Source organism: Gasterosteus aculeatus, chromosome 17 (assembly GCF_964276395.1).
Source record: "Gasterosteus aculeatus chromosome 17, fGasAcu3.hap1.1, whole genome shotgun sequence".
In the NCBI taxonomy this organism is placed as follows: domain Eukaryota; kingdom Metazoa; phylum Chordata; class Actinopteri; order Perciformes; family Gasterosteidae; genus Gasterosteus; species Gasterosteus aculeatus.
Genome location: NC_135705.1, coordinates 3,929,045 through 3,956,306, shown reverse-complemented (window position 1 = coordinate 3,956,306; position 27,262 = coordinate 3,929,045). Strand labels below are relative to the sequence as shown.

Below are 27,262 nucleotides of genomic sequence, written 5' to 3'. Positions count from 1 at the left end.
GGAATATGAACTGTACAGCCTTTAAGTAAAAGTACTTGAGCCCACAGAGACTACCGGAAATATCCCAACGGTGCAACCGAGTCTTTTCATCTTTTTTAAAAAGGTTATCTGTCATGAGCGAGCTTACCGTGTCCCCTGTTGAGACCCTGACGGCCCACCGAGGCATCCCGGATAAAAGGTTTCGTGAGCGTGCCAGTTGTAAGGCCACTACGAGGGCCTTTGGGTTTTTCAAAAGATTTTTGACATTTGACCTTTATCAACAGAGCTTCATTACTTATGCAAGACGCGATGCGTTTAAGGACTCGGTCTGAGTGGACTCTCGAGGGCTGTGCGGCTCTGCAGTGGAAGAAAATGTGAAATTGTTTTTAGCTGATGTCCACTAAAACGGCTGAAAGCAAACAGAGACGTGTGTAACAATAGATTCTTGCTGGCTCTGCCTCAAGAATGAGTCATCACAATAACAAGAAATGCCCTACTTTTGCATTCATTTGTTGAGTCTGCTGTTCGTTTGTGAGAAGAAAAGGATTGATTACGCTGCAGGTTTACTGGCGTGTAGGATATCGACACCACAGCACAGCAGAGAGAAGTATTTTCTCAGAAACCAGCCAGTCCAGTATGTTGTTCTATGTATCTGTGCAGGTTTTATACAACAAAGCGTGCTGATGCAATTGCACGAGTGTAGTGTGAGGCAACCTCTCTGGTCACATCGTGTTGCCTGTTCAGATCAAAATTCAGGAAAATGCTTCACTGGAGCTTCATGTGCTGGCGGGGTGAAATGTGAAACTGTGTAATCTATGAATCTGAAATTTCCTCCACTATCACTAGCAGTATGCCATCGTTCTCATTCGTTTATTGTTTATTAACTATGATCGCAATGTCTGGTATAAATGATCACAAAACAAAACACAAAGCCGCCACGTGTTCGCCTTTTAAGTTTCAAACTCTTCACTTGCCATAAGTAGTAATGTGAAAACTAGATGACATACAGATGAAATGTGAATTTACCTGAACAAACCACGAGAATCATGTCGAATAGACGTTTGTTCGGACACTAACCAAAATTCCCAATATTTCCATTTACTCACTACGCACACACACACACACACTTATTTTGTAACGCAATAGTCTTCAAAATCTCACATTAAATACAATTAAGAAATACTTTTTCACTTCTCAGACATAAATTAACTATTAAATTGACATTTTACCACTGCAACAAGTCGATATTAAAATGACAAATTGGTTTGAAGAGTTCAAATGAATAATTTATCTGTACAAACACTGCATACTCAAGTCTCTGAGGAGGACATTTTAATTGTCTCAAACTGCTTCAGTGTCTCTATAATGAAACTAAGGACCACTGCTCTTTTTGTCAATGCGGTTAATTATTAATGCGTCAGTCGTGAATGTGAACTGTGAGCTGAATGTAACACGAGGCTTCATGGAGGAAAAGGTTCACAAGGCAGTTTCCTAAACATGTTGAGCATTTCCAAAACCCTCAAGGAAATTTAACACTACATTTCTGACAGAGGAATAAAATTATGGTATTTCTTCTACTTTTTTATATCGGTTGAATGATGAATAAAATACATCTGTATTTGATTACTTTGCATATATTGCAAAAGTGATATGATTTGCGAAGCTCATTTTTTATTTTCATGAAAAACTTTCTTACTCTCATCTTTGCAGCACGACTACATTTTAAACATTATCATGCGACCTGAAGGGAGTTGGTGAACGTGTAAATGCACAACAAGACCATGTTAGCATTGACAGCGCGTTAGCCTAAGCTTAGCATCAAAGGGAGGCCGAGGTGTCTGCAGCCTCTCGGTCTCGTTTCTCCATTCAAGAGCTGATTTTGAGCCACCCGGATCATTGACAAGACTGTGAAATGAACTGCCTGAGTGCGTTTAAATGGCTCTTGAGTTGAGACAAACACCCAATCAAGTAAAAGTAAACGCGAATGACCTGCAAAGTTCAGACGGCGGATGTGCTTCAGCAGATGAGTGCCGTTGATGGGATCCATTTTAGCGCAGAGGCCCACCTTCCCCGGGCACAGCTCCTGGTGCATGTTGTGCAGCGCATGAGCCATTGCATAGACGGCGTCAATGACAAACTGCACCTTTCCTTCCTGCTCGTAGTTTGAGTCCTTTCCAATCCGCTCCTGATCTGTAAGACACAGAAAGTTGCAAGTCAGACATTGTGCATTATTATACGGCACGAGTGCAGTTTTTGCTAATTGCTTACATGCCGTTAAATCACGGGTGATGAAACCCGCGTGGTCGCTCGGTAAGCTCACGGTTAATCGTGTCAAGTGTGAGTCGCACGTTTGAACAATCCGGAGGGAGGCTGAAAAGCATTTCACAAGTGTGTTTGAAATCCTCCATCAAATCAGCCACATCACGCAACCAAGAAAAATGTGTTCACTTAATAAGGACTCGAGTGCTTGAATGAATGAACGGATGCAGCTTGAAGAAGTATCAACGAGTCCATCTCTGACCCTCGTTTGAAGTAGGCTGATAACGAATAGCGTAGTTAGCGCTTGTCCCCAGACAACTAATATCCATAATATTAGAAATCTTTTTTTTTTTTGAAGCATCCATTTTGAACCTCATTCACAGAATAACTAAAGATACGACTCTTCTACCCTTGTGTAACACCCACTGGATGGAAAAGGGCAATTCTGTCCACTTGCAGTGAGATGAACCTTTTTAAATGGGGGGCGTGGCATCATTCCAACAGAATAAAACACATTGCTCCTGGGTGAGTCGCAGTCTTTCTACACTAAATGGGTCTTGCCTCGTGCAATTAGCTAGAAGGTAAATATCTGGGCCGCTGCAGAGGAGCAAATCAATTCCAATATCTGGAGTGCAAGGTTCTCTCCTCCGGGAAATCTCATCAAGTTAAAAACAAAAACTTGTCCTCGTCTCTCAAGCAGGAATGCATGGATTTTCCTCTGAGTGATTCTGTTCACATTAGAACTGGGACCTAAGCGTCTATTCCATTAGCTGTTGCACACAGTATATCTCACCTCATGCCGTTTTCCATTAGCAACTTACAAAAAAAACAGATATATGTTCCATTGTGATCAAATCCTGACCTGCTTGACTGAGTGTCCAACTGTGAATTAAGTCAGAGAGGAATCAGAGACCCAGGAAATGGAGAGAAGCATTCACAGGACAGGGATAATCCCCTCGACTCAATGTAATAACTTCTGATAGGACTTTACTAATCCTGGCCCAGGGTGTTGCATTGGTTTTTGTGATTGTTAATTGCTCGGAGGAGGTGGCACATCAGGGGGAGATACAACATGCCAATCCCAACATTTCCTTTCTCCTCACGAGCCTCGAATCGTAAAGCTGTCTCAATAAAACTCCGCTTTATGTGCAAAGCAGGTGTGTTCAGTTGAGATTAATAGTAGACTAATTACCAGGGAGGAGCTAATGATGGAGCCCAATATACGGATATGCCAAATGGAATTATTAGTTAAGCTTTGGAAGTTAACAAGCACACAGTGAGGAATGTGCTGCAGTCATTTAGGAAATATCTGTATTCATTGTGGATATGTAAAAGGACGCTGTTTTCCATCATATTTAGCAAATTAAAATAATGCTCCTATTGTGGTGAACAAGATATTTAAATAGCTATTAGATGGATTATCACATTTGTTGTGATAATGTTGTGTTCAAAATTCTTGATTTTGTATGACATACAGCATAGAAAGTACAAAGTCCTTATCTGGAATAGTATATAGCACAAACTTGTAATATTTTGGCTCAAAACGTTTTACAAATGTTTCACTTTGCATACATGTTAATTATAGTGGCGCAAATTGACATGCAGTTTGGCTCATGCTTGTTTTGTCCACGTTTGAGCTGATCGGCGGCGCATCACCAAAACATGTCATGACGGATCAGTAATTCTTCATGCATCCGTCTGTCCTCTTTACGCGAAAGCCATTTCCAAAGGCCACTTGGGTCTGAAAGAGAGCTGGCCCCCAAATCAGCAAAGGTCTCCTTCTGTTCGCCACCTTTCATTTAGTGCATCTCCAGCTCTTGCTTCAGATCAGAAGGGTTTTTAATGCCCCCCGATTATCTCACGAGGCTTTTGAAACGCATGAATTATTGTTGGAGGTTACGGCTCAGTAATTAAGGGCCACGGGGCATTGATTGGACAGAGATTGTCACAGTTTGGCCTACATGCTTATGCCACTGGGAATCTCGCGAGCCAGGACGGGAGTGAGAGTGATTTTTTTTCTCTCGCAGGCTTGGCGGGCAAACCACTCTAACTTTGTATTGTCTCCTCCCCCGAAAGACCATTTCCGTCCTTTCCCTCCGTCTCCCTCTCCAGCTCCCTCGCTCATTGGCGTTTTGGCTCCGGCACACACATTTTTTGATGGTGGGCATTTTTGTCTTTTCAGAGAAATCCATTAAGATTATGATGGAGTAGAATGTGAAGCAGTGTGTGGGTGTCCTCCTCTCTGAGGTGTCACGCGAGACATTTTGTGACAGTGTGTGTGGGCTTAGACCTTTGACCATTTTTCATCTCGCGATTGGCCACAGGCCATCCTGTTCTTTCCTGCCAAAATATTTTAGCTGCCTCTTAACCCAATCTGACACCGGCGCTGTGGGCTGCTCTTCTTTATTTCAATATTTGTTTCATTGGACTCTATAACTTCTTGTATCTGAATTGAAAGCTCGTATTTGCTTACTAGCTCTTTTTAGGGTTGGGGCTCACAATTATTGTCGTTTTGGATTAATCTCTGAAAAACGTTTTTACATTTATTTAGACTACAAAATATCCACAAATGTGACAGATGTTAATCGCAATATCCTAAAATCAGAAATGATGTCTTTCAAGATCTGTCATTCTGTGAGACTATTTTGAGAAGACAAGTAAAACGTGCCCAAACTCCCTTTGAATTCGACCTCTGTCTGATCTGCGCACGGAACTATCCCCTCAAACACCTCCAACATAATCCATGTTGTATTTATTGCCATCGTACAACAATGTCCAATCTCTAACCACGTGCACGGTGGGAAAGGCTCCAGCATCCCGCGTCCACGAACAGGGTAAGCGGTTTAAAAAATAGATGCTAGAATGAAAAAGCCAAGCACATGTTTGGCTTATCTGCATTGCTGGGTTTCCTGCTGTGCCCACATCATTAATATGCAGGAGAAAGAGGGAGCCTATGGGATGAAGCTCTGCTCTACCTTACTGCTCTTTTGCACATTAATCAACGTCAGATTTAAACCTCCTTCGTACACATATGAAAGACAAGTCTCACCCTTTTTTCTCTCTCTCCCAGTCTCTCATGCCCGCCTTATCCTTTGATCACACTGAGCCGTCTAACCCTCTCAGGACACCGATAATTCTGCAGCACGCCCCATGTGGTTCTCTCACAGCTGCCTCAGACACTCTGCAAAGCTCTCCTCCAGGGGGAGAAACCCCGCGAGTGTCACACTTTAACCTCCAACAAATGCTGCAAGATTCTGTCTCCCCGTGAAGCAGGGCTCATGGATGGCTCACGCTTAAACGCCTGTAATGAGGAGGGATGTCATAGAAGAGCCAGGGACTGCGTCCTGCAGGTACCTGGCGCTGGTGAGAGGGTTTACCACCGCAAGAGTCACGAAGTGAAGCGAGTACAAAGGTGTAGTCAAAACGTGAAATCATTGCAGGATCGTCAGCTTTTAGATTAACTTTGACTGGGTACTTTATGTCTTACAGTAAAACTTCAGTCAATTATTTGGTTGAGTGCTCGGGATTCCCAATCAGTGTAATCAGAACCATGGTCGACATGTTTTTCCAACTTTCAGTTTCATTATTTTGTATTTAGTTTTATAGAGTCATGGTGTTTTAATGCTCATCGTCTTGTTAACAAACCTGAAGAGGAAATACAAAGCTAGTGAACGGCCTCATCTTTTCACTCAGCCCATCTTTATTTAAAGAGATAAGTCGGGTGATATTTGATCATTTTCTCTCCTTAGCTTTTTCTATTTTAGATGTTTCTCTGTTTCATATTCTGCTGGCTTAACAGCCTCTAATGTGTCTAAATGTCCGTTCCTAATGGGGTTCTTTTGATGTTTAATGTAAGGGGATTTGAATGGCCTTGTCACTGAAATGTGTTTTATAAATAAACTCAGCTCAGTCTTCGTCGTGTCGCCTATGTGACCATAATCCGATACTCTGTATGTTAAATTGTATTCATCTTAACCACGTTATCTGAAAATATGACTCCATATAAAAAGAAAATCTATGAATCATTCTGTGGCAGCAGACTGAGCTGCACAAAGGCCGATTAATAGATTCAAGCATCACTTTGCGGGTAAAGGCTTCAATGTTTGACAAAGTACAAAATAACATAAATAAAAATAAAATAAACTGTGCCCTTGGAATTACTGCTAAGGAAAGAACAAGAAAACACCTTTGTATCCCGCTCCTCATCTAAGCTGTTAATATACAATATAGTAATATAGACATTAACCCGTTAACCCTCTTTCTTTCCAGGGTCATGAAAAGATCCATGAAACTCTTTAAATGCAAGACCAAAAGCGTTTGCGTTTAAACCCCTGTGTTTACACTTTATTTATAGCTAAAAACCCGTGTTCTGAGCGTTATCCAGAGTGCCGATCGGACAGCGTGCTCCCGGAAACGCCATGGAAGCCCCCCGAGGAGCTCGCCGATATTCGCCCTCTCGTTCCATTCTGCCGACTAACTCATCCGTCATCATTAGCTTATCCAGCTAAGCGTTTCCCGACAGGACAGATGACCCTCTGTGTTTAGTGTTGCGACTGTGAAGACGTCGCCCAGTAAAAGAGTAAAACTTTTAATTCCTCTCTAGTGGATTTAGTCAGAGCTCTTTTAGGCAGAACTGGTTTGGTTTACAGTTTTGCCGAGATCTTCGTTTGTTGGATTATCTATTATCTGGATTATTTTATTGTCTATAAATGAAAAAGACTCAGTTTTGAGCCTCTACAAAAGACTCCTTAGCTCTTAATATTGGACTGGTCACTCCTAGAATTACACATAAGGGGATATCAACCCTTCCATTGAAACTGTAAATATACAAATCAGAATCTCTATGTTCTACCTGTCAACCTCCTCCGGGAAGCCTTTGAGGGGATTGAGTCAAAATATTCTTTACATTTATTGACTTAAATGTACACAGCAATGTAAACATATAGCGATATATCATATCTTGACAGTTTTAGTACTAAACAACAAGCCGGGAATCTGTGATGGAGTCGAAATACGTTTAATTAGCTGTCAGACTATTCAAGGTTCTTCATCACATTGATTTCAATAAGCTGGGAGTTCAATATTACCATCTGTTCCCATTACACATTAAACTGGGAGTTAACCGTTAATGGTGCGGCACAGACAGTGGCATCAACCAATCATCCCCCAGAAAACAATGACCGTGTCTTTAATGGTGCGTTCACCATTGCAAGGTAATCAAACTCACGATGGAGCAAATATCTATAACACATTTTCTCTTATTTTTCTTCGAATACACAATTAACAATGAATTTGTTTTCACATGAGCCACGCGCCTCCCATTAACGTCCTAGTGGGGTCGATCATTGGGCGCACCTGTAGCAGAGGATCTGGAGGTGACTTTTGAAGAAAGCATGTAAAAGGACGTTGCTGCATGAGGCTCATATTAAAAATTGATGGACTGTATAAACTGGGTAACCGATTGACTGAACATTTAAGTAAATGCCATAACAAATTGATGAATAAATCTAGATCACTGAATATTAAATACCTAATATTATTAATCAGGAAAGGAAACCTCATGTGCAGTAAAGTGCTAATGGCCGCAATAGCACCGCTGAGCACCGTCACCTCACAGCAAGGAGGTTGTTCCTTTAATTCCGTGTGAGTGTCTGAAGTTCACCCAAAAAAACATTATTCAGATGGGCAAGAGACGTAAAATCGGCCGTAATAATGTGAGAACGGGTGAGTTTGCAGCCTTGTGCCCCTGAAGAAGAGTCTCCCGCACGCGTGAGCCGCACTGGCCATAATTACACATTAGTGTTTTTCATTTTCCAAGGTTCAACAAAAGAACCTGAAGATACATTTTTACATGTGAATGTAAATTCAAACCTGATCATCATTCATTAGAATTACGGGATCTAGCTTTGAGATCGTGGTATGAGCTCAGTCCTCAGCTGGCTTTGAGCATGAGTGATAAAACGTCTGGCTCCTTAAGCCAAAGGTGCGAGAGGTCTATGATTCCAGCAGGTAGTTCAGGAACAGGGAGAATCCAATTAACCGAAGACAAAACATGCGTTCATCCCTTATTTAAATATGCGTCGTACCACTTAATTGGTGTTCACATCTTTAAAAGAAATGCACAGGATTTCCTCACGACAGATTGTGCTCTCCACAGCTGCAGAACGTACGGGACAGAGCCGGAGGTCTTCCCCGTGCAGCCCAGCTGAACCATTCACGTGTTACAGCCATGTGCGTAAACACGCTAAACTGTGAAAGCCCTGAAAGGAGCAGTGAGATTAACTGTAGGTTTGAACATTGGATGAATAGTCACTCTACTTCTTTTTTCTTTTTTTTTATAGGTGGGCAAAACATAGCCTGAGCCAAATGTGTGTGAAGAATGTTCTCACGGCGTTTAAAAGTTTGAACAAAAATAACATTAAACAGCCTTTTCCACGGCGAGCGAGTGTCTTACTTGTGCACTTTTTCAGGCCGGACCCTTTCTTCACGGCGTGACGGCTGAGTTTGCAGCTGAAGTTGTTCTCCCAGAACTCAGCAAACCAGATATTCCTTCTGTTGTTCTCCAGCGTTCGGCTGATGAAGTAACGATCAAACCCTGAACACAGCATTTCATTGTCATCGACACGGAGTGTATGAGCGTAAACAACAATGTTGGTGCAGCCGTTGAACCGCAGCTCTGATGTTGTCTGCAGTATAATTGATTAAATATGACATCTTACTCTGTAGCTTAGTTTGACTGACTTCTTGATGATGATATGATCAATAGTTAAGCATCGCAACGTTTTTTGTATTCTTCTGCAAACAGATTCAGCCCGGCATCACATGAAAGGCTCCGCCGAAACATGCACATGCTTTTGTTTCAGAGAAGGGGGGGTTGGGCGGGGGGGGGGGGGGGGGGTCTGATACATGCACAAAGCACAATGCTCCACTCTGTACCTCTGATGGACTGGCGCTTGGGTAGGATGGTGACGGCCCCCTCCGCCATCTCCTCCTGGTGCACGACTGGAGAGATCTTTGATCCCCAGCTGTCCGACCCCACCCAGATGAAATGACCCGTCTGGTTGGCCTTTTTAGCAGCGTGAAGTAGCCGCCTGCAAAGGTGAGGAAACAGATGTTGCAACATCCCGACCAGCTCCCCTTGGGTTCTGTCATCATACGGACGGGGTCGCTCGGATGTTGTTGTTTTTCTTTATCTTCTGTCAAAGTGTTGCGCAGCCGTTACCACCTACTTGATATCGTCTTCGTTGGCAAAAAGGATGACGACTCTCGCATTCGGGTTTTCTCTCAGGCGTCGGATGACCTTGTCGAACTCCCCCTGTTTGGGCTCCCGGGGAATCTTGACAGACTGGGAGATGCACACTCCCCCTAAACACACAGGAGATGGAATTAATGATGATTCAAAGGGAGGTGTAGAATACTGGCTTCACAGACACAAAAAAAGACGTCACTGTACATTGTTGTTGTGTGAACAGAATTTAAATGCAATAAGGTAAAAATACCTCACGAATAACACTCGCAATACAACCAACTCTCCAACCGGAGTCCTTGCAAAAGCAAACTGAAAAGTACGCAAAAGAACAAACAAAAGGATTTCGGGATATGTTTTCTGCAGCCGGAGCAGTGTCTCCGGTGCCTCTTCAACGGGATTTTCTCGGGGGCGATTTAGAGCGCCTGAGTGTGGGATGGTTTTCCCAAGGATTGTTTTCTCAGCCTCCTGCAGCTCTCGGGACAGTGGGGACACAACTAAGATATGTACGGTGTGTGTACATCAAGTACACACACTGTACAGCCGGTGTGCAGTAGGTACACGCTGTACCTATCGGGGCTGAATACCGAGATCAGTTTGGAGTGAGGGAAACTAAACCGTGTATTTCATTATTTATAGTTCGTTAAATTAAGATTGACACAACAGCCCAACGTGTTGTTTTTTGCGAAAAGCCTTCAGAGGAAACAACCAATTAAATGATAGAAAAAAAATAACGGCTTGTTAATTAAAGTAACACCTTCCTTCCAGTTGAGTCACGTCAACGACATCACGCATAAATCTAACAGCAGAAAGGCTTCCGTCATTCTTATTTTAGTGTATTTTTCTTTTTTTAGCTTCTAGACTGTAGGTTCTAGAGTTTCTGAGCGTGTATTCCAATAATGCATGTTTTGTCAGCAAAATAAGAGAGCTGCAACAATCCTGCAGTGAGAGCAGTGTACAGTGTTTTGAGAATGACGGGCTGGAGTAGCTAATGAGAGTTTTTGAAGGAATCCACGTCTCTGACGCATTCCTTCCAACAGTATATCAGCTGGCACCGAAACAAATTTCTCTTTTGTCAGCACATATGACTGCACAAAAATATTTTGTCAGCGTCTCTTTCTTCTTAAGCTGAGGTTTCACTTGATTATGCAAAACTAAAACCAAAAAGGCAGGAAAAAGGCTGGACAGCAGGAAATCAAGATCACTCAGCACCAAAAATAAAAACACTATTGTGTGACCCACTTACGCCACATCTTTAAAGTATGCTCATCACTGCATCAAGAATCAGTTCGGTCATTTTTTTTTGCTGTTGTTGTTTTCCTCTTTTTGAGGGGATAAAAAAATAATTCTACCACCCCACATGCTGAAAAAGAAACCATGGATTTAGGCTCATAGTAAGAGGAACATATAGTGCAATCGAGTTTAATAATTCAGCATACAATAGTTTTACAAATATATTAAAGCAGGAGACCTGCAGTTTGCTTGCAGTCAGATATAATTTAAGCAGGGGTGACCAATGTTGGAATACACATTCCACCAGGATTAGTGCCGAGATATACAAAAGGAAATGCCAAAAACATATTAAGGATTCAAAGACGACGGGAAAACCTTGTGGGTAAGAGTAGAAATGTTTTTCACAATGATCAGACATTTGCAAATTTCAGATTTTCTGTAAATCAACTAAATCCTGCAGAGGTGCAACAATTTCATCCAAACTGATGATTCTAGTGACCGTTTTTCTGTCCCAGTCTTTTTAAGAGAAGGCTCTTAGAAACCACTATTTCGGCTTGTTTCCGTTTTCTGAAAGTTTTCTTTGACACATCCTTCCTTTAGGGATGATGACAGATTTTGAGCAGGAAGTGCATTGGGTGTTTGATCCATGAAGGGATTTTTGGAACACTGAGAAAAAAAGAAAATCTCACACACGTTTTGGCTGCTGGTCATCCTCCTTTAGTTTAAGGCGGACTGCTGCAGGGAGCTTTTGCCTTCACTTCAGTCTTTAAGGAATTTCATCACTTCAGCCGTGCGTGTGTGTGTGTGTGTGTGTGTGATGACCCACTTGTCCAGTTGACTGAAACATGCTGTATTATCGTCTATTTGGGGTGTTAACTCAAACTAGATAAGTGACAAGTGAGAATCATGCAAACCGCAGCCTCACTTTGAGGTTCCCACATTCCCCAGCAGAGGACTAAACGTTTGCCCTCTTAACAAAGTGCTAACAATGGTGACAAAACGCTGCCGCTCCAGGACAGGAGATGTTAACGAAAATGGACTAAATGTTGTTGCATCCATCCAAATAACAAGTTTTCCTTATCAGCTTTATATGTTTCCAAAAACACCACTTACTTCTGTTTTAAGGTTCAGCACATTGTGAGATTCTAGTTAGTTTAAATAAACCACAAGATTAGTGTACACAGAAATTACACATGAGACAATCGCACACAAACAACACTTAAAATCCCACTGGCTTTAAAGAAAGGCATGGATGAGAATCAATATAGAGCTTTTTTTATGCATTGCACAGTAGTCATCAGCTCCTCCTGAATCCAATAATTTCAAAGGCATTGAACTCCACATGAGCTGACAGACGCGTGTCATTTGAGCACAAACTTTAGTGTCTCGTCCTTCACCGTGCCTTCAGCACCAGCACATCTTCTGTTGCATGGCTTTCACGAAAACAATTCAAAGTAAAACATTCTGTGATTTCCTATTCAAAAAAGCACTTGTAAGAACATCAGCGAGCACGCTAACCTTGCAGCGGTCCTAGAAAAAGAAAACAATGTTTTCATTCTATTGAAAAGTTCAGTGATGCTGCTCTGTGCTCTAATTTGAGTACGTTATGTAGTCAGGGAGCAGTTAGTCATTGAAAAAAAGACACAACAAGACGCAGATGTCCTCATGCTGAATACTGATAACGATCAGTTGCGGTAGATTAGCGAGGACGTATGTCAACAGGACTTTGATAATATTTATCTTTGATTAATGAACAGCGGTGGTATGACATTGAAAAGGAAACGCGTGAACTATTCACCGCGTCCTCAGCAGCCCAACTAAAGTTTTACAAATGAGATGTGAACCGCAGTGAAGTCACAAAAGTTCATGTAAGGTTTTAAGTAACAAACAGACAACATATTCAAGAGTGGGAAACCGGATCCTGACAAACCGTTTGAAGCTAGAAAGAAACTTTTTTTCTGTGATGGTTTTACCTCCCCACTGCATTTACAATACAAAGAGGAACCTCGTGTTTGCTGTTGGATTTCTTTCTTACCGTCAGGAGGTTGTTTCGTGGTTGTGTGAGGAGATTTGAAATAACCTCCTCTTGCAAATGATTTTCTCTTCTTGCCAAGTGTGTAGTGAGTATTCTTCCGACGTGCCGGAGAAGAAATTCCTGTCAAACGAAGGCATTTAAAAGAAATTCCAAGACGCATCTTCCAGCGTGGCTGATACTAGACTCTAATCTGTTACGCTGTGTCCGTGCTCAGTTCAATTAAAACAAAGCAATACGAAAAGGCAATTTGTTCCGTCTCCGCTCCAGTGTGTTTTCTAATTGTACATCTTTCCCCCATTATTAAACAGGTCCTTTTGTGTGTTTTGTCTGTGGAGGAAGTCAAGTAAATCATTAACTAGTTGGACGCACTATCTTGACTTTCTCTTGTTTTTCATTTTGTTTTTTTCAAGCTCCAGATGTTGACGACTTTCTGGAGTGCGGCAGAATCGGTTAATCTCAGACTTGAAATATTAAGTCAAAATCAAATGGGAGTGAATGCCTGACCAGAAGCATCTGTATTCCAACTGTGTTCATATTATATGAATGCAATTATATATATCTAATAACATGTCACAGATATTTTTCTGACATGGCCGCTATCCGGAGAAACACCGGCAATGGAAAAATAAATCAGCCTCATTTGTTTTAAAACAAGTGTAATAATCAATACTGTCATATCAATTTTGGGTTAAATGACATGTGTGAATGAAGTAAGGAATAAACCACAAAGAATTAGGACCCAAGTGTATTAGTTCTGGATTCTTGTTTTACTATTTGCACAATGAAGGAAACTTTTTTCTATATATCTATTGGATGTGTAAATACACTGTTCATTTATGCATAACAACTTCAAGGTGATGCCTCAGCAACCGTTTGCCTTCATTTATAGACTATTGTTTCATATTAAATTGTACAGCAGATGTGTTTTTTTTAGATAGCTTTTTACTCATTTCAATTTTAGATACTTCTTTAGAGGCTATTGTAAGACTCAATAGAGAGGGAGGTTTGTCACAACTGCTATTTTGATGAATTAATGTTAAATAAAATGTTAAATTACTGACCCGTTACCCGTTTAGCAATGATACATCTAAAATAAAACCGCCAAATAATCATTCCGTACGTTGCCTCCCTCCATGTTCTTTAGATAAAAAGGATATATTTTGACAAATATGGCAAATAACAGCAGTTACAAGTCCATTCTGACTTTCATCAAACGGAAAAATACTTTGGAAATAACACTCGTGATGTCGACTGTATTGCCTCACAAAATAACGAATGACATAAAAATACGTTTGAGGTAAAGAAGATGACAACCTTGTGGTGTATCACAATGCTTAGGATCGGGCTATGAGAGAGGAGTCAAAACCTATCATCATTTCCAATTTGACCTTTAGTTATTATTGCCTCCAATCGAGCTAATCCCTGTTAGGTTTTAAAACGTCAGAACAAAGTGGTGGAAAGAATCACCCCTCAACATTTTCACAACGTTGAATGGAGGTAGCGTCTGCCGTATCACATTCAAGTAAAGGAAATCTGAGCTGAATAAGAGAGCCGCCAGTCTGCTCTTCTGAAATGTCACCAAACTAAGCAGCCGCTTTTATACATTCGCAAGAACTGTAATTGACGAATCAGAAAATCAGCAGTATGTTCATACTTTTTTTGTGTTATAATATAACAACTCCCAATCCTGTGGCGTGTAGCTTCCGCCTGTCTTCCGCACACCGACGGCACTGTGAAATACTCACAAGGAGCCGGTAGTCACCTACTGTCCTTATTGCCGCCACCCACCGTGCTTTCACATTTTCACCAGCAAGGAATTGGCTGCATCCAAGATTGATGGACTGGGTATTGGTCATGGCGGAGCAACCCGAAAATCCTCCAATTCTGGTCATTTTGATTGATCGGTGCATCTCTAATCACCAGAGAAATCCCATTAACGGATGGCTTGTCATATTCCCTTTATTTCAATCCCTCTTAGAAGTGCAAAGCGGGGTGGCTTAATATAGTTCTAGTGTATCTTTCACCTCTTCTTTGAAGCCAGGGCAGCGGTTTCAATCAAACCAATTGACTTGTGCACGACCTCTCTCGCCAGAAATGCTTCGAGCAGAGTTGAGTCCGCACACTAAGCCATACAAACACGAGTACCTGACTGCTGCCTACCTAATTGACTCTGTAATACCGTCATAGTTCAGTGCCACCAAAAGAGTTTTCAGACAAGCTTTTGCAAGACTGTTGGGAAATAAACTAATGCAGGAGGTAGAAAACGACCGTTCACTACCTGCACTGATGGAAAACAGAAGCATTTAGCCTGATATTCCCATAGGGGGTTGTTGGAGAGCAAAAGGGACATAAAAGTGAGTAAGTGGACTAACATCCATTAGCTGACAGAAAACACAACTCCAAATTATTGCTTATTTTGTTTTACTTAATTAATAGCGCTGTCAATAGATTAAAAAAAATTAACTAATTAATCGCATATTTTGAAATACATTAATCACGATTAAAAGAATGTTGTTGTTTTTTTGACACAGTGGTGGTCCTCTGTAGGGTATATGTTGAGATGGAAGTAGCCTAGCAGCTAACTTAGCCTAGCGGTGCGTAAAGTGGTCCGTTTGCCACTCACCCCCCTTCTGATTGACACATTCCTCTGCACAGTCGCGCCTCTGTTTGACTTATTTCCAATGCAGATGGGCTCTCTCCATCTTCAGCTTCCGACTTGCGCTCTCCGATCTAATTGACTGCAGGTAGCGGCGGTCTCGTTTCGGCGGTCAGCTTTGGGAGTAAACAAAGTTGCATTAACTGCGTTAATATAATTTATCGCATTGATCTCGGGCAACATTAATCGCGTAGATTAACATGTTAAGGTTGAGAGTCCTTTTAAATATTCAAATGTATGCTAACAAGCTAGCCATTTCAGCAAAGGGGGCATGCGCTCGTTACAGTGTCTGTTCTCTTTATGTTAGAGTTTAAATTCTAGCAGAGCTATTGAGAAAATTCAATTGACTAGGATTTCCGAGTCGATCCTCACTGCAGAGCCAAGGTCTCCTCCAGAGATTGTGTCTCTGTCCCGGGTAGAAAAAGGACCAATGCTCACAATTAAAAGGTGTTAATGGAAATTATGAGAATAAACAGGCTCCCTAGGGAGGACAAAGTGAACAGAAAGGTTCCTATTATTCTTGAATTTCACCGTGTCATTCTTCTATGATGTAAGCAGGAACAAGGTCATCTTGAATTTGTTTTAGAAGTAATTCTTACTAAGTAAAAAAAAATATCAATATGGGTTTTTTTTGGGGGGGGGGGGCGGTTCGTGAGAGATACCGTGAGCGGTGAGAGATACCCAATAGCACAGAAAACCTTTTCACAGAAAAATGTTGAGACTTCAAAAAATGATACACAGCCGCTTTTGAGTATGTTTGCACCATAATTGACGTGCCACAAGCATAATTGCCCATCATTAGAGAGACCTGTTGCCTGGGAGCACAGGAGCTTCCACCGAGCCGTTAAGCTTCCAGGCCTGTGAGATAACAGTGCTGCGAAATCATAACTGCAGAGATACGGGTAAAATATGTGGGCGACAAACCATTTTGTAAATTCATTATGTTGGGTTGTATAAATCACATCAAGAATTGTGTTATGCATAATGAATGCAGACCTGGAGGAACACTGCCAAGGAGTGGAAAGTAAGAGCAACCTCAAGACCGAGGCGCGGAGTAAAGTGTTTTCAAAATGGCTGAATAATGTGCCCACTCCCTTTTCTAAATGAAAACCTCTTTGCTTCCCTGAACCTTGAAAGGGAAGCCTTCGATTGTTCCCGTCCTAAAGAAAATGAGTGACCTCTGTCCATTCGTCGTCATGCCCGCCCCGCCAATTAAACACCGCTGCTTTCATCTTCTAATCGACTGATTGATTTTCAGGTTTTTCTATCAACTACGATCCATGTGGTGTTTTTAGGATGCAACTCCCTAAAGTGGTTGATTTGATTTATAGAATGCAGCTTTAGCCCTGTGACGCAGGTGATACAAACATCTGTGAACGTTTGCGAAAACATATGATATAAATATCTTTTTTAAACTGCCTGCAGAGGAAACAAAAAAATGGAAAAACTAAAAAAAACTAAAATTCAAAAAAGCATGTCTGAAGAATGTCTTCTAACCCTTAATCAATACTTGATTGCTTACTTGCATTGATGTATCGAGAAGATTTTCTTTTCACATACCGAATCAACCTTTATTCCAGAACATAAGAAATAGATATCTCTAAAAAAGTTTTTATAATAATCAATGAATCTGTTATATTGGCAACCAACAATACACAAATTGACCAATTAACAACAACACCTCAGAAAACAACACAATTGAATACCACAGCTCGCCTTTTTGAGCTTATGTAGTTAACAGCTTGAAGTTTGAGCTGTTTTTTCACTATATCCTCAAAATAAATGACTATGAATAAATAACTTCATTTAAACATTTCTAAAACTGGACTCGTTCCAATTAGTCCCTTATGATGCCAATAGGATTCGCTGTCAAAACTTGATCCACATGTCCGGATTTTACTTGTGAAAGCTGTTAAACATGGCAGCAGAAAACCCAGCGGGACAGACAGTAGTTTCCCATCTCAGCACAGAAAGCATTGTGGCAGCTCCGCGGCTTCCAGCGTGAGCACAGCTCTGCAGTAATCGTCCCACAAACTGACCTGACGGACTCAGAGGGTTCCAGGTCCACCTGGTTTATATCCTCAGCTATCGGGCAGATAGCCGTGAAATTTACCCGAGACTCGGCACCGTCAGCAGGATCACATGTGTAGCTGTGACTGAAATGTCCCACCAGCTATGGGACGGATTGAATTTAGTACAGAGCTTTATTTCCCCCTTGAGATAAATAGAAGTTTCTTCGGTTATCTTGGAACACTTGTGGTTTTTATCATCATGTAAAGATTGCCGTGGGGCAGAATAAAAGAGCTGGACGTGACGTACCTTCCAAACATCCCCGCGTTAACACTCCCAAAGCCAGCAGCTGTTAGCGGCTGACCTTAGCAATAAGGCGCCATCGGTTCACGTGGAGCCTCACCGATCCGCCAACAAGTCGTTTTTTCACTTTCTTTCAAAATCTTTTGAATTTGAATTCAATGTTTAGGCTATAAAGACCCACAATGTTTGTTCTGAGAAACAATTGTTTGATCATGTGGTTTTCAAGTAGTTGCATAATAGTAATGCATTTGTGTGTATATTGACGCTTGTGTTTGTTAAGATATATACGTGAGTTAGTGGTGGCATAATTACAGTGTGAAACACACACACTGATCTTAAGACTCCACTTTGGAGATCATATTTGAGATAATACTTGAACAAAGACGAAACAATCCCCCAAAACAGGATTGTGTTCAGAAAGGAAAACATTTCTCATACCTTTTGATGTTGTTGAGTGCTCAGATGCACAAAACCAATTTTGCATCAAAGGATCCACATGAAAAGAATTCAAAGCGACAGTGATATAATTTGCAGCAACATTTCCTCTACAGATGGAGGATGCTCTATTTGTACCGCAATTCAAACACGGTTTTTTCTGCTCGGTAAAGTCAATAAAATTACAGACCTGAACGTAAACGCTGTATCCTGCGTGTATATCTTCATAATCTGATAAATAGTCTTTTGTAAAGTGAAAAGTACAATCTGAAATATCCACGTCCTGCTTAACAACACTTGTCAGTTTGTTTGCAGATGTCTTCTCTGAGGACCTCAATATGTAATATGAGGACACTGAGAGGGGGTTTGACACGATGAAAGCCCCCCCCACTCACCCCACCCCGTCTTTAATCTCTGGGCCACCGCTTAAGTCGATTAATTAACTATTTCTTGAAAGCACGGCGGCACATTAAAAGAGTGCCCTCGGCGAGAGACATCTCAGCCGTCCCTCGCACACTCGTTCCGTTCGGTAAAAACAATTTGAGTGAAGTCAGATAACGACGAGAGTTTAATATGCCGGTGGCCTCGGAGCCATTGTGATGTTTTCCTGAAGACATGGCGTATCAACCACTCAGCCGGCCCCGTCTATTTTCATGTGCTTATTTCTTTTTGATATGCATAATTTAGTAAATATCCCAACATATGACTGAAGGCCAACTGTGAACCAGCATTGTATTTAAAGATAATTTGAATCAGCTAAATGTGCGAAATAGATTTGCCGTAACTTTGTTAAAAAAAATTAGATGTGATCAGTGCCTACTTAAAAATATGGTTTATCTTACAACCCCAGCTGTAAACATTATTATTGAAGTTATTGCAATATTAAATATATTTAAGATTTTTGCTAATTGCTTTGTTGACGGAGACTTATGGACTTCACGATAAGTACCTCTTCTTTTTTTAATGAAACTGGGGAAAAAAGCAACTTGATTTGCATGCAAGTTGCTTTCTAGTTCCACAACCACACGTACTGAGATCTGACTACGTGATGGCCGCGTTCTCTTTCAATCCTTGTCAAGAATTCTGTGGAGAATTCACAGCGGAATGGAGACATTGTTCTTTTCCCGTAATGAAAGAACACTAGTAAGCAGTACGTTCAGCAGACAACTCGTTAATATGTTTGTCCTGTGGTAAATCACTACAAACACGCTTCTTATCTCCAAGATGATGAATAACCCTTCTTTTTTTCACCGGTAGCTTTCAATTAAGCCTTTTGTTTTGTTTAGTACGACCAAAGATGAAGTACTGTAAAAAAAATGTGGATACATCTTCAAAGATCATCAGACTCCTGCTTTTGTTATGCTGCTTATTTCCTGAAGTTGCACACAAGGTGACACATTCGCCTTCTAACAGCAGCACAACGACAATGGTGAAAGAAGAGGCAAGCGGATCACTCGCATCAGGGTACCTCATATCAAATATGCTAATCCGCTTTAGGTGGAGCAGACCTTCAGACCCAAGCGGCACTACAATTTCTCAATGTGCGGGTCAGCGCAATGAGAGCTGGGTTAAAGCGGGATAATCCAATGGACGTGGTACTGCACCTTGAGGCCAGCACCTCAAGGTGCAGTACCAGTCTGGCCTGTGAGCCACACGGCAGAAGTAGAACAAGGAGAACTTGTTGAACATGTTGTGCTTAGGGTCAGTGCCATTGCTTTTAATTGATAGAAATCAAACTATCGAATTGCTTCTCTTCCTCTACATTGATCAAATGAGTCACGTAGAGCCGTATTTCTCTTTTTTTCAACAGAAGGGAAAAAGGAATTGTTCATTTGGTTACACAGCCATGACATTTTACCGATTTTGCCACATCCTCTGGAAACAATTTGACTTCTATGAAAAGCAGCGAGTGTCCTTGCCGGCTGTCTGATGTAGCAGACGACACGTTCTTTGGTTGGGAAGAGATTCTTATCTACGGGGAAATCTTGGGCAGCACCTGTGGGTGCGAGTGTTTCGTGCCTCGTGGCTGTGTCCTGTGTGACTGATCCCGTTGTCAGTCTCGAACAGGTGGATATACCTTTTAGAATTCATGAAAACTCCACTGAGCCGCCTGCAAGGAGGAGGGTGAAATAGAGTAAATGAACCCAGCCCGGCACATTTTCTAGCCTTTAGACTGCGACCCATTCAGGAATCATTTGTATATCTTGGCAGCCTGGCCACAAAATTGATGCCATTCATTACATGATTGAGGGAAGGGAGGCTTCGTGGTTGCGAGGTGAGTGGAGGTAGCTGGACCACTGCTGGGGGCACCCGGCGCTGTGATGATTGATGGGTGGAGAGCTGCATAAACGCTGGAGTTCTTGGTTCCCTAAATGCAAGTGAGTGTTCTCTCTCTCGTTGTCGGCTCGAGGCGAAGCCATTAATAAACCCCGAGAATGATGATAGCTGCCGTATTGATTCTGGTTTGCACCCTCTGTTGCAGCAGCCCCTCTTGCTCCAATGCTTTGCCTCAGTAAACACAGGCGTTGAGACTGTTGACCCGGTGAGTCTCGGCCATTGATTGACACCCTTGATGTTGGGACACCGCGTTTCGCTTTGTTTGCGCGGCGGCTTAATCCATCCACAAAGCGTGCTGATGGTACAAAACGGATCAATACAAAAGAAAAAATGGAAGTGTGAGATTAAAAATGATCCCTGAACAATATCCCACCGCTCTCCTCTGCGACCGGTTCGCCTGCAGACTGTGAGAAACGAGAAAACGTACGTGGGAGTTTTTTTTGAACAAATTGTGTTGTTTTTTTTCCGACTAACAGCAGAGAGTGAAGCGTTTTGATCAAACCTTCCTCAACCCGAAAACCCCGTAATGGGAATTCCAGAGCGAGAGCGGCTTCCCTGCTGCTGGCTGATCAAACAACTGTTTCTATAGATTCTGCAACCATCTCCTTTTTCCCCGGCCTCCAAATCCTGTCCTGCTTCGTCTCACCAATACGCCTCTCCTCCGTCTCTCCCTCCCTCTCTCCCCCTCTCTCTCTCTCCCCCTCTCTCTCTCTTCCCCAGGACTGGCGAGCGCATTGTCATTTGTGATGGTAATGACACGCCCTGAGTCAAAGTGACACAGTGTCAAAATTGAATTTCGTGATTCCCGCCAGGCTAAATCCCTCTTGCCCTATTCCTCGTTGACAATAAAATTAGAAAACCCCTGCACACGTCCCGCATGAATCCCCAAAAAGGCTCCAGTGTAACACCTGAAATCACGAATGCTGGCCAAAGTCTTTGGCTCAAGTTCCTCAGAGAGAAAGCTGCCAGTTTCCTCTCCCTCTTTGGTGGGTATGAAATCTGCCCGAGCAAATGAAGGGCATTATGTTCGACTTTTAAATTGTAGCAAACAAATAAAATGTATATACAATACAATGTGCTTTTGAATGCACAGTTGGTCAGAAATGCACACAGACTTGATTTTTTAAGAGACACATTGATCAACATATTGTTAAATAAACGCTGTGCGCTTATTGTTGGACCAAACGCTTCGAGGAAAATCCCACACACTACATTAAAAGATTAGATGAACACCTTTGTTCTGCAGCCGTGGTCAGAAAAACGAATGCTTTTTGACACAAATGACAATAATTGCATTGACATTCCTTTCAATCAATTGTGGATGTTCAGCCTTCCGCATTTCATCTGGACTAATGGCACAATTTGTCTCTCACCGTGCAGCCTATTACCATACGCTGCATCCAAAACACGGCATCCATTCATTTATTTTTAAGTCCAATTCAGTCCCGAACATCCAGGTAATTTCCGCACACTGTGTATGGAGATTGTCCTGTATAGTCACCGGTGGGTTGGTGCACAATTTCCCATATTCCTCCCCCATCGTGGTCTCGCTACCGCGCTAACACAAGGGTGCCTTACCATCGCTCCCAAATTGACCCTTCAAGGTGCTCGTGCAGGAATGAAATTGGATTTATGTTCCATTAGAGGAAGCATACAGTTTTGAAGAAATTGTTGGGACTTTTTGACAGTGGTGAGCACTGCAGAGTAATGAAATTATTATGGAAACGGGGCAAAAGGTTGTTTTTTTGGGGTGTCGCAGGAGACCAAGGACACAACAGGGTCTCTAAGCAGATGTGCAAATAATCGTGTCTGCGCAATATTCATTTGCAACCGTCTTTAAACTTTAATTACAGATAATTACCATTTCAATAATAATCACTGCAGATTGACATATGACAGGGGCAATGACACCAACAGAGGGGGGGGGGGGGGGGGGTTTCGAATCAAAATATTACCACTCAAAGTGGAAAGCTACTTATTTTTTGAAGGAAAGGGTGTTGTTGCTGGCTCCACGATGCCTTTGTTGGCTTAACTGAAAACTCAAAATACAACCAAATAAACTTCAAGGCAAGATCAAAACACTTCCCGTGTTATCCTGAAATACGCTAAATTGGAGTTAAAATATATGTTTATGTGTTTTTTAGCTAAAGCTTCTGTCTTAGGAAGGGAGTATCAGGATAGAGAATCCGATTAGAGGAGCAGCTGACAAAACAATTTCATCTTCCATCTGCTCATTACCAGGAACGAGTCTGAACATTTCTGAAGGGGAATGCGCTGACAGATGCATTCGCCTTCTATCTGGTCTCCATTCAGGGCTCCATGCTGTGCGCTGCTTTACACACTATAGACGGTTTACAACAGAGCCGTTGTAAACCGTCTGCTCGGATGCAGATACTGCATTAAAAAACACATTATTAAATCTATATACGGTTCACAAAAGATCTTTTCCATTGTACAAAGTCAAGAAAGTGAAAAGAGTGACAAAAACAGAACATTGAATGATCACTCCCCTACTCTGAATGTAATCTTTTTCATTAGTGAACATTTGTGGGATCCTATTATCCTCTTCTTTGCAAAATCGTATCACTTTTGTTGACGGAATGATTTGATTTTGCTGAGGGAATCAATAACTCAATGGCTCAATCAGCACACTACACGCTGCCACCGGCTACACTGGGTGTGGTAATCTAGATGTAAAATATGTAAAAGAGGGAAAAAACTACAGATGCTGCAAAAAGGTCATGACGACGAAGTGATGCATTTTAAGTTGAACTTTTGAAAACTGTGGGCAGCCGAAAATTACAACTCGTTATCTCTCTACGCGGACCAAAATGTAATAGGTACTATTTACTTGTTCTAGCTGTAATTTAATAAACTATTATTGAGCTGGTAGTTTTCAGTTGTGTTGTAGAGTACTAATGTTAGTGTCCTTATGAAAAAAAGTGATAGATATTTTTAAATGAAGAAGAGCTGCGTGGATTAGCTACACAGTTGTAATCCAGATTAGATGCATCAGCAATTTTCTTTACATTCTTGTTTCATGAACAATTGAAATCTCTTCCTTCCTAATAATTAGGGAAGATAACAGGTGGCATCCTTCATTCTCGAAACATTGTTTAAACTCTTAAATAAGAAATATGGAGCTATTACACAACGGAATTAGTTTTGCTTCATCAAGTTCCACAAACATGTTTAATGTGAGGCTTTAATGCCTCTTGTACAGTTTATTGATTGTCTCCTGGTGGTGAGTGCAACCTGACACCCAACAACTCTCATTTCAGCTCCACTTTTAGACACGTGACAACACAACGGCCTATCGATTGGCAGCAAATGCGTTATTGATCTCTTTCAGTTAGTATCCTCCTTTCATCTATTTTTTATTTTGCAAGTAATTATGTATATTAGTTCAGCAGCCACCACCCGCCGTATCTTTACCAATTTGCGTCGCTTTTTGCGGCCAGTTTGTGCAGCACTCACAGGGTAATTCATGGTCAATTCATTTGTAACCTCCCCCACAACTTAATCCTTTTTTTAATATTTAGTAACAGACACACCGACTTATAGACACTACAAAATAAAGGGAAAAAAATAAGGGAAAATGTTGTGTCTTTACCTTTCAGTTCAAGAAAAGCTCAGGAGATAATATTTCTATTGGGTATCTTATAATAAAGATCAAAGTTCAAGCAGCAACACTAGCTGGAGAAAATAGGCTTTACGATATCCATGCATTAAGAGACGTATAACCATTACATCACTGACAGGCCCTGAGTGGGAGGCGAGGAGAGATGAGTGACGATCACTCAGCCGTTCGCTCTGACCAATTAAGCGATGACAAGTAACTGCAGAAGCAAATTGCAACGGAACATTTCTGAGGCACTCAGGGGTCATTTTGCGAGCTCTCAAATAATAAATAAAGCTGTAACTGCCTGACACACCACACACACACACACGCACACACACAGGTGTGAACCAGAGATCAAAAGGCCATGTGGATGGAAACAGGAACATCAGTGTGATGTGATCGGTTTCCCCCCGGCAGCCATTTAGAATACAGATGTTGAAATGTCTCTCTGTGTGGAGACATTTGCTTTTCATATACGCATACCCATATACACATACCTTTTAGTTATACCTTTTGGTCTTTTCACAGGATTTGCTGACTACAGGAAATATATAGAATATCGCCAGCTTCCTTCTTAATAAATTATTCAGAGAAACCAACTTCTGATGAACCTAAAAACTTTTCTTTTTAAGCATCAGGTAATAAAGTGATAAATTAGGCGCCACCTCCCTCTTCATATTTCACGTTTTGTTGCCAGGCATAACTCCAATGCAGTCTAATAGTGTATGTATATAGAAATAAATCACCCAGGAGCAACGCAGAACTTCTCCCTCCCTCTACTTTCCCCACATTCGTCCCAACTCTGTGGCTAATGCTTACCCGTCGAATAGGGACATCAGATGCTCTATTAGCAGTGTTTCCCATGTTGAAGGGAGGCCGTTGCTTTGCATGGGAATCCTGTTAGGCTTCTTATTGACATCGTGTTTCATTAACTTGATTAATGACATCTATTGGGCCCTGCTCCAAAGTAATCAACATCTGTAGCCAGAGGAGCTGTCTGCGGTCAAAGATGGGACTCTCTGATCTTCTTCTGCCCGAACCTGATTATCCTCTCTGTGTCCTGTTTGTTTTCAAAAGGCTGCACTCAAAAAAGCATTTCATGTTCATGAATACCAAACTAGACACCAAGATGATCATCATGAACTTTCCATTTTAGAAAACTGAATGCGTGTTTCAGAAAAATAGGCCTTATGAAAGTAAAGAAATGAACGATAAGTAAAGAAATGAACTGGATTCATATCAGCCAGGATATAATACATCACTTGAGATGTTCCATTTGAATTATTTGCTGACTCAAGGGCCCACTCTCCTGCTGTTTGCTTTCATTTATTCAACATTTAAATAGAATTACAAGATGTGCATTGAGCGTCTTCTGTAAGTGTGGAAGCAAAGAAGGGTCAAGATGAGGCTGTAAAATCATATACACTATACATTTATTTCAACGTATTACATTGCTAATAGGGTACCTTCTGAGTTAGTATTTGAAGGCCAACCGGCTCAGTTGCATTTTTACACAACTGATTTTTTCCTGAAGTGTTTTGTTTTCTTTCTCCATCTCTATGCATCTAGTCTCATAACTCCCTTTAGGAGGATTGACATCCCGGGTGAGTGCACGAGAGATGAGAAGCCGCTCGCCTTCAAATGCCCCAAGAACCGGAGCCCCGGAGGCCAACGGGTTACCTGCTCCAGGCACTCTGAGATACAAAAGCAAAGATTGTGAGACCCCCCCTCCTGGAAATCGTATTTACCTTTCATCATCTGCTTTTTTTCCCCACATTGTACTCAGTTATATTTGCTAGCCCTCTTAAGGGAGAGGTGAGCTGGTGCAACCCCCAGCAGGTGGATGCCGGGCTGCCGGGGCTGCTGGGAGCTGACTTGGATCATTTTTCATGGCGCATTTTGCTCAAAACAACGCTGGCAAAGTAAGAGTGCTGGTGCAGCAGCAAAATAACAGTGAATATACAAAAAAGGCCTTATGTATCAACATAAAATCTTTGCACAGTAAAGGGATTTTCGGGCTTAATGCTGAAAAAGCCCACTAGTGGGAAACATTTCAATTAAGGGTTCAAAGCCATTGCATTGGCAGGAAAACATTCAATTACTAAGATTTGATAAGTTTGATTAGAGAAATTGTTATCCACTCAGAGCTGAAAACAAACTTGGCCGGAACTCTACGATGATTAAACTCCATAAAATTCAGCATCTATTAGGTTCCATCCCTTTTTCATTACACTCGTGCTTCGCCAAACGAAACACTCAAACTCCTGGGGAGATCTTTTAGCAGTCACTTTGTGGATCGGGGGAAAATGGGAGTGGATCCCGACCCTTTTGCTGCAGTCTAACGGAAAGGTCATGCTCCACTTATGGAGAGAAGTTACTTTTCTCAAATTCACCCTCATCTTCATCCTTCTTTTTTTTTCTTATTGACCCTGTACATTAAGCCCCTGGGCTGATTTCTGAAACAGACTAAAGTCTTTCAGATCTGGGGGTTATTCTTGGGTTGCTGGGATCAATGTTTTTTGAGAGAAAGCTATTTCTACTTTCAAAGACTTGGCTTCAATCCAAAAGCCCATTTTCTGGTTTCTTACAAGCTATTTTCGAACACCTGATGACATAAAACTCCCAAACAAACTCAGAAATTCAATACTGGCATTCCGTCAACTAAAAATGTTGTCAAAGCTAATTTGGCCTTACACATCCAGAGCACACAGAGCCACGTGAGAATCCCATTGATCTCCATCTTCACCAGATAACTTCTGTTAGATACTCAACTTTTATGAAATGAAAATATATAGTTCAGCTTTGTGTGATTTTTTTGAGACAGGAAGTATCCACTTTGTTGGTCTGAAAATGGGTTTCTGCAGTTTATTTCTGGACCAGGGGACGAAAAACAATCAGTCTTAAGAAACCAAACACTGCTACCGTCTACACGAAAAAAGAGTGTGACTGAAAAAAAAAGCTTTCATTTCCACCAGTCGATCCATTATAACAACCTTGTGAGCATGCAATAATGAAGCACAAGGAATTACTGTCATCCCAATCCCTTATTAGTTTAACTGCCTGTCTGTTCAATGCTTAATAACAAATAAAAGTCATTTTGATTTCCAGTTAAAGTATCAGATTTTTTTTTTTATAAGCTTTACCGAT

General features: G+C 41.5%; 1 protein-coding gene across 2 annotated transcripts in view; it reads right to left on the bottom strand.

Annotated features, from left to right (window-relative positions):
- The window catches only part of LOC120835433 (metabotropic glutamate receptor 4), a 77,693-nt gene that overhangs the window by 16,221 nt on the left and 34,210 nt on the right, over positions 1-27,262 (bottom strand). For both annotated transcript variants that reach the window (XM_078092858.1, XM_078092857.1), the window contains exons 3-6: positions 9,468-9,603; positions 9,175-9,329; positions 8,693-8,833; positions 1,969-2,169 (exon numbers count right to left, since the gene is read on the bottom strand). In XM_078092858.1, the coding sequence (XP_077948984.1) occupies positions 1,969-2,169; positions 8,693-8,833; positions 9,175-9,329; positions 9,468-9,603 (633 nt within the window). The remainder of the gene's footprint in view (positions 1-1,968; positions 2,170-8,692; positions 8,834-9,174; positions 9,330-9,467; positions 9,604-27,262) is intronic.